We start from the raw sequence: 8,588 nt of genomic DNA, 5'->3' as shown, positions 1-8,588 counted from the left end.
TAAGCAGGTCAGACAATGCCAGGGGTGTCCTTCTCTGGCGTAAGGACAAAAAGAGATGTTCCTCTCCAAAACCATGTCTTCAATCTACTGGGTTAATAAGGTTGAAGAACAGCTGATGCTGTACTTTATGGTATTAATTGGATTCCCGCTCTTTGTCAAGTATCCAAAAGATTTGACCTTTGTCCACATACCTAAAAGTGACAATTCTTAGTGTAACCCTTGTACTATCCAAGGTATGTTGACGTTGGGAGTCTGGTCATCTGGACCCCACAAGAGTGCTCCCGCTCCCCCATATATACAGTATGATAATATATTACCTCTGCCACACTAAAGAATTTTTTTTTTTTTTTATTATGAAATGTGAGCTAATTTTCCTACCCGGAAGTAAGATAACTCTGTCTCTGAGGCACCATTGGCTCTATGATGTCAACATTGAGCCAGCCTCGGCAGCAAGCTGTTGTCTCTGCAGATAAGGTGCAAGAGGAACCAATACTTTGAACGGAAGATGCAAAAATGCAAGTGTTTTGTCGATCACTGCTAGCTCTGTAGAGGAAGTGGGTGCTTGTGTTAGTTTAGGGGTGGTGCTTGCAGTGCAAACTTTTCCTGGAAGGGGCTGCTCCCCCACGTTCATATGTATGAATGTGAGGATCCACTTGTTTTGTGGATTGGGAGAAGCTGGTGCTCAGAGCAGGGTAGTAGAGGATTGCTCAGAGCAAAATACTGCTTTGGGGATGCTTGTTTATAAGGAATCAACAAGAAATTTGATTTTGCATTATATAGTCCCTTTTAAACCTCGGTCATAAATGCCCATATGGGTGAATGTGGAATGTCGGCAGCCATAAAATGGGAAAACCTGGAAGGGCACAAAAGTGGCCAGGACAAAATAAAACGATTGTAGACCAATCTTTGAACCTGTAGAGCACATTTTATGCTACGGGCATGCTGCGGATGACTGGTTGTAGCAAACCTTTCTACAACACCCAATGGTAAATAACCGTGAAGTAGGCGAGATGCAGACATGTTGTACAGATTTTTTATTTTTCAACCCTCCCAAATCCTGTACACTGTGCAAGAAGCTTATATTTCCTGAAATCAAAAGGTATTCTTGTCAAAAACATCTTGATTAGTCAAGTTACATTTGAAGCAGTTTGGATGTGAACTGTCTCCACCCTAGGAGAGATTGGGCTTGAGGATTGTCCAAAGGTTCTCAAACCATGACTCCACCACCTCCTTGCAGATGTCACAGCCTTGTCGGGACATGGTGGCCAAACCCCCCACTACTCCATCCATCTGTCTGGGCCACTGCAGCCATTTCTGCTTGTGAGTTTAGGCATGCCTGAATCAAAGATTTACTTCTAACTGCAAACCTCTGGAGGATCCTACTCCTTGATATTCGTTGGACTCCAGAGACACCACCAACTTCAAATATGTGCTTGCAGCTTTGTAATGTTATTTTAGCAGCTGCTCTCTTAATCTGATGTATTTGTTTGGCAGAAACATTCCTCATTCTGTCTGCCTGCACCAACTCGTGTCTGAATCCACCACAAATCTCTTAATAGTACGATGATCACGCTGAAGTTTTTGGGAAATATCCAAGGTTTTTATACCTTGTCCAAAGTATTTAACTATTTCACTTTTTTCAGCTGTGTTGAGATCCTTTTTCTTTCCCATATTGCTTGAAAAAGTTGGACTGATTAATAATGTGGAGCGTCCTTCTTTAGTAGTTTTTCCTTTAATTGAACTCACAAACTAATGATCACAGGTGTCTGAGATAGATTACAGTGATCCAAAAGTGTCCTGAGACACAATATCATCCACAAGTTTAATTAAAAAACAAAGAATTTAATTTTTTCAACACTTTAATACAATTTGCATAGTATTTTGGAACCCACTGTGATTTTATTTTTATTTATTTTTTTAGTTTTGAAAAGCTTTATAATATCTCAATGACATTTCAACATTTTTTTTTCATCTTGTGGAATTGTTCACAAGCAAAAAGCCATCGAGGAGCTTTTCACATTTTCTATCTGTCCTTGTCAGTTGGAGGTTGCCGCCGGCTGACACAGCCTGAGTTTTCTCTCAGTGAAGAGACAGAGCCCTGAGCGGTAATGTCTGTCCATTTCTGTAGTGACTTACCAAAAAAAAGGAAAGAAATTATCTCTTTCTTTTCTTCATTTGATCATGCACTGGTTGCATGTCATGGTGACTTCCCTTTTTTATTACCTTTCGCTTGCTTTGTGGGCTTCACGATGGTGTAGCGGTCTCGCTTTACAGCAAGAAGGTCCTGGTTTAAATCCCGACTGGGACCTTTTTGTGTGGAGTTTGCATGTTCTCCTCATATCTACGGGCTCTCAAGCTTTCTCCCACAGTCCAAAATCTCCCTTATAGATGCATTCTCACTTCCAACTCCTCATATATGGACATATGGTTTGGGCTCCCTCTGCGCCACTTTTTGATGTTTTGAGTGTCCCAAACTCGTGCCACTTGGTCCTGGGCCAAAGACTCTAATCATGGGTCCTCAACCCTCAGAACGGGGACCAGACCAGTACAAAAGGCATTCAGAAAGTCCCATATTGGCAACACATGTTGTCCAAGGACGTTAGAGCCCATTTTTTTTTTTTTTTTTGCACTCAGGTGTGTGACATTTGGGATCAGGGATGGCTGGAGAAAGGTTTGCTCCCACGGGGATCAGGGATGGTCATGGAGCGTGCACTGTCACTCTTCTTCGGTCGAGTGGCCTCTTTTTCTCTACTTAACCCAGTACTGGTTCCGCATCAGAGGGTTGGGGACCCGTGATGTAATGGGAACACCGAGCATGTCAAAAAGTTACACAGAGGGGGCCTGACGAGTTTATATACAAAATGAATGGTAAATGGTAAATGGCGTATACTTGTATAGCGCTTTCTACCCTCCTTCGAGGGCCCAAAGCGCTTCACAGTCACAGACCCATTCACCCATTCACACACACATTCATACACTGGTGGTGGCTCCGCTGCCGAACACTGGCGCCAACCTCCCACCAGAGGCAATTCGGGGTTCAGTGTCTTGCCCAAGGACACTTCGACACATGGGCGGGCAAGGCGGAGTCGAACCCGCTCACTTCTGATCAGGAGTCGACCGCCCTACCACTGCACCACAGCCGCCCCATGAAAAAAAAAAAATGAAGGCTTCCTAAATTTTCAAAATGAGTTACATGAAGGTTTTTTGGACTAAATTTATAGTATGGTTCACTTTTATACTTCATTAACACATGGAGGAATCCATTGTTACAACAATCCACATGGAGCAGACCTAATCAGTACTTTTCCACTGACATACAAAGACCTTGCTGGCCCGAGCAGGACCATGAATACCGACTACTTACGATGTAGGTTTGGTCAAGATGACAATAGGTGTTGAGGCTTTTGAGGGTTCTTTTCTCCTGACAAGCATTGGCCTGGAACCAAATGAGGCCCGCCTTTAGCATACATAAGTGAACCTTATTTTATAAGTCTTTGCATGTCACAAGACCTGGAGATCTCTGTACAAGATTGATCCAACTTCTATTAAAATGACTAAATTCCAAATGTGTCTTTTGATTACTTTCTTCCTCATCAATGAACACAGAGTTTAACAGGGGCTAACCTCACACGCCTTAACCTAGACCTTTCTGAATGCCTTATATACTGGTCTGGTCCGCGTTCTGAGGGTTGAGGACCCCTGATTAGAGTTTTGGCCCAGAACCAAGCGGCACTTGGACCAATACCAGTAGGTTGGGGACCCCTGATGTAATGGGAACAGCAAACTTGTCAAAAAAACGACAAGTTGGGGGCACTCAAAATGTTAAAGTGGCAGGGAGGGTGCCCAAACCATATCTCCATATATGAGGAGTTGGGAGTGAGAATGTGTTGGCCTCATAGGTTAACTGGTGACTCTAAATTGTCCCTTGGTGTGACTGTGAGATCTGTTCAGGGTGTGTCCTGCCTTTTCCCAAAGTAGCTGGCTTCCCTCCAGCACCCCATGACCCTGACAGGGATAAACTGGGTTCTGAAGATGGATGGGTGGATGCTTTGTGGACCAAAATTCCCTTAACTACACAAGTCTGTCAATTTGTCTTCAGCTTGAATAGTTGCATCAGTATGTCAAACAAAAACAGTACAGTCAAACATCGCAGGGAGGTGTTGAAACGCAGAATTGAACTTCCAAAAGTTCACAAACAAACCAAAAAACATGAATTCAAGTGCTGCACCTAACAGGTTCGTATGGTTGCAGAGGGCAGCAACCAAAGCACTTCTCTGGAATAACATGAGCGGCTGATGTAATCTTCATATTAACATCTGCAAACATCACAGGCCATTTGCAAGTCACGCTGTAAGCAAACAAAGGAGCTCTTCAAAGGCTCAGACTTGAACATAATTGTTTAGGAAATGGAGCCGGACCCGAGCCAATGCTATTTCAGGGATCTTCCGCTGTCATCAGTGATCCCAGAAGGCTGAGAATTCCAACAGGTCTTCTGTTTGTGTTTTTGTTTTGTTTACTGTACTGTTATTTGTACTTAACATTTTCATGACATTGATTTTTATTATGAAGATGGATTGTTCTTTCTGTACAAGAAACAATCATTTAAATCAGAGCTGTCATAGAAAATCTTTGCTGTACCTAAATGACAGCATGAGCTCATGCATTGGAGATAATTGTGGAGTCATTATAACAGCCTGGTGGTGAGGTCTTGTCCTGGGAGGTCTGCGGACACAGACACCCATCCTGACGAACGTCCACACATGAGACGTGCTCAGTCGGTTAGTGGTTTGTTGATCCCCAGCTACCAAAGGCGTCCGTTTCAAAGTCAGACTCACCATTCCAGACATGGGAGCACTCAAGAGCCAATATGTCTGAGAACACTTCATCACCGTTTCATTCTAATGTCAATTTAAAAGCTTAACCTGCATTACTGAGCTACTTTTAAGTCTGTGCCGCTTAATTATGTGGACGCTCAATATTTCAAACACACGTTTTATTTCTGGAGCTTTTTTGCAACTGTAATTAAAAGTGATTGAAACAAGAGGAGACACTAATGGCAAGTGTTTCATGTTCAACAAGGCCCTCTGGCTTGTGTCCACACAATTTAATAAAGCACTGACCTTCTGGCAGCCGATGAGCTGGGCTTTCAATTTTTTTTTTTTTTTGTATTAAATCAATGACTCATCAGCATTATTTGCTCTTTCTTGACTTGATTGAGTTAATCTGCATAGAAATTGAATCTGCAGTAAGATGCAGACATGCTTCACAAGTCAGCCTGAGGACGTTGACAGTGTTCAATGACAACACCAGATTGTAATCAGATAGCAAGTACGGCACATTTAAAACTGGAGCGCAAATCAGCCAAAAATGTAAGATTTATTCACCTTAAAATTCATTTTTTCACTTGTCCCAATGTGTTTTAGATCTTGCTTTTTTTCCCATCATTTGGTAAGTTTCAAAACAAGTTAATCATTTTTAACCTCATACCTTTATTATTAGAAAGTGTATAATCTAACTCTAAATATCTGTTTTATTAAATAGCTGGAGAAGAAAAAAAAAAGTAATTATGCCATTTATTTATTTTTTTAATTAACATTTTTGCATTGTTGAAAAGAAACCGAATCGCCAGCACAAGCACATCCTAGAGGTTGTATCTAATTCTGCTTTCATTTTCTCAAATATTAATATTTTTACTTCACTCTGGAGGTCAAAGGTCAACCCCTAGGCAGGGAAAATATATATATATATATTTTTTAAAATTATTATTCATTTGTCTCTAAAGCTTTTTATTCGCTATTTATTCATGTGTATGGAAAATTTGTAACAGAGTTTTTGATTTCTGAGGCATTTTTCTGTGATGTTTCACTTTTCTAAAACACACCTAAAGCTTAATTTGTGGAATTTTCTGCAAAGTAGAAAATGCCCAATCCAATGAAAATTGTTGTTGATGTTTTTAACAAGCTCTTGTAGCATTTTTCTCACGATTGACATCATAAATACAAGAATTTAAAATTAAAACTGTTTCTGAGTATTTTATTTTTTTAAACCGTGATTGATTTGAAGGTGAAGGAGAGCGTAAACACAGGGATGATATGTTAGTGGAGGGTTACTCCCACACTAACAGTACCGGCCAAAACTCGGAGGCAAACTTTTAATGAACTCATGCTGCTCTGCAGAAACCATGTTATAACCTTAGTTTTGTGTTTGGGTCGGCATAACGACATTTTCATTGCATAAATTATTCTATCAAATCTTTTTGACTTTGTCAGGAACCTTGATTTCAACAAAACTTAAATGTTGTATTTTTTTGTATCTTATATTCTAAAATGCTCTGGTAGAAAATATGTCCTCTCTGGTGTTAGGGTCGATTTTGACCCGGTTATATAAAATAACGTTAAAAAGCAATACATGGAGCCAAAATTTAAACCATTATTGGATTTCAGCCAACACACTGACAGCATCCTCCTCTCTCGATCATGCGAGCTTCAGGGGATGCTCATTTGTCCAGTATAGTTGCAGAAAAGCAAAACAAACAAACCCAGGCATGTCCAGACAACGAACATAACTTTATCTGATTTAGTTTTCTAATACTTTTGGAATTGATTTCTATTGATTTGATTATTTTTTTTTTGTGCGTGTGTTCAAATGTGTTCAAAATAGAGTTCTATTGCTGACACAATTATATATTTATCTTTGCATGTTCTTGAAAACAATATGGGTCAAAACTGACCTAAGACACGATGGGAGTTGTATTTTATGAATAATTTCAAAATGTAAAAATAGATCAAGCAAATTAAATTGAGAGATGTGTTCTAAACCCCTCAGTAAAATTCAACTTTTATTGTATTTATATGATTCTCTTAAGATTATTTCTTTGTTTTTTTTTAATCTAGAGGCATACTTATTTTTTTATAGCCCCAGAGACCCACAGAAAAAAAAAAACAATAAAACCATTATTTCCATGGATAAGGAAGCCTAAGAAGATAACTAAGAGATGACAGAAAAACTGGATGATAGGTTCTTGTTTTTAGTGTATTTTAAGGCTGATTTAAGACACTGGTCGAAATCCGTTAACATGGGGGATGGTAACAGAGAGCTAAGAGTAAGGTTAAAAAGACAGATTTTGTTTTTTTATTGTTGTTAAAAACTGCACAAATATTAAAAAAATGATTTTAGAGTAGATAAAAATATACTTTTAAAGTATATCTTTCCATCTCTGAATGTCCTCTTGTTCCTTTAAACCCTGATCTTTTTCTTTCATTGTGACAGATGCCATGCTGCTGGTGGCGCAGAGGCTGGAAGGGCCTTTCAACATCGAATCTGTCATGGGCCCCATTGATGTCAAGATTTCAGAGGCCATCATGATCATGCAAGAAAACAGTGCGGAAGTTTCCTTCAGAGTAAGGACTTTTTCCTTCATATCTCTTTAAAAGAAAAGAGTAAAACTCAGGATTAGCTGATAAATCTGACCTTTTGCACAATCAGAATGAAAAGGTTACTGGGAGTTGGGCTGTTTCTAAGGTGTGCAATGCAACACATTCTAATTATGCTCAAGTTGAGGTCTTGTACTTGAATTACATGTTTCAATTTGGTCAGCTAATCTTAGTTCAGCCAACAGTAGTTAATGTGTTTCCTGTGTTTTACTACATTTTTTTGTTACCCACAAAATTGTAGTCAGGAAAAAAAAAAAATTGTGGTTGAGAGGAATATTTTTCTGCCTTAACTTATTTGGACGCCACTTTCCATTCAAAGTTAAATGTTGTTTTTAGTTCCCCCATACAACAGATGCCGTTGTGTTTATGGTTCAACTCTATGTGGATTTTTTTTTTCTCCGAAAGCCAGTAAAAACTAAACTTTCCCACCTAAAATAGTTCTGGTCAGAAGTCTGCGCTGACTCACCTTTCAGTGTGGTTACCTCAACATGACAGAGCACCGTCACACCGGCAGTGTGGGGCGCATACTTCACAAGACCTTAAATAAATTGCATGTTTCCCCCGCAGTCTCTGCATCCAAAATCATCCCGACTGCTGAGAGCCGGGTGCCCATGTTTGTGTAATTGCAGGTTTTTCAAGGCTGCGGCCAGCCCAAACCCGCAGGAAGCACAAGGTCTGCCCGTGGGGTTTCGAATGTGTACAGCCCTCGTTTCAGACCCTACAGCCCAGAGGAGCGGCCGACCACTGCAGCTGGCACCAGCTTAGACAGACTGGTAAGGACACAAAGGCAACCGCGCTGCTTTCAGATGAGACGCAGCCTAAGAGTAAACATCATTTGTCTTTGCTTCTTGACACTGTTGATTAAAACTGGTGATCTGCCATCCTGAGCCTCTAGAGCCGGAAATTAATTCTTTGTACTTGTCCTTCGTTCAAACCCCTTTATTGATTTGTGTTTGTTAACGAATCAACAGCTTTAGCCCCGGAGAACAACAGAAGGTGTGATCAGTGCCCTTCTCATCCCTGTGTACTTGGCAAACAGAAAATGAAAGTCTGTAACTAGATGGTTCTGAAGTGCAAATTTGTACTTTTATTTGTATGATCTTAATCTTTTTATAATAGTTGAACATTTTTAAGAAAAAATAGACAAATTAATGC

The 8,588-nt window shown here is 40.1% G+C and overlaps 1 protein-coding gene across 1 annotated transcript in view; it reads left to right on the top strand.

The window, feature by feature from the left end:
- The window catches only part of gpc6b (glypican 6b), a 102,400-nt gene that overhangs the window by 64,310 nt on the left and 29,502 nt on the right, over window positions 1-8,588 (top strand). The window contains exons 5-6 of the mRNA XM_024286706.2: window positions 7,270-7,400; window positions 8,063-8,206. Coding sequence (XP_024142474.1) covers window positions 7,270-7,400; window positions 8,063-8,206 — 275 coding nt within the window. The remainder of the gene's footprint in view (window positions 1-7,269; window positions 7,401-8,062; window positions 8,207-8,588) is intronic.

This window comes from Oryzias melastigma, linkage group LG21, assembly GCF_002922805.2.
Source record: "Oryzias melastigma strain HK-1 linkage group LG21, ASM292280v2, whole genome shotgun sequence".
Lineage (NCBI taxonomy): Eukaryota > Metazoa > Chordata > Actinopteri > Beloniformes > Adrianichthyidae > Oryzias > Oryzias melastigma.
Note: the sequence above shows the minus strand (reverse complement) of the source record. Positions and strands in the feature narration are given on the sequence as shown.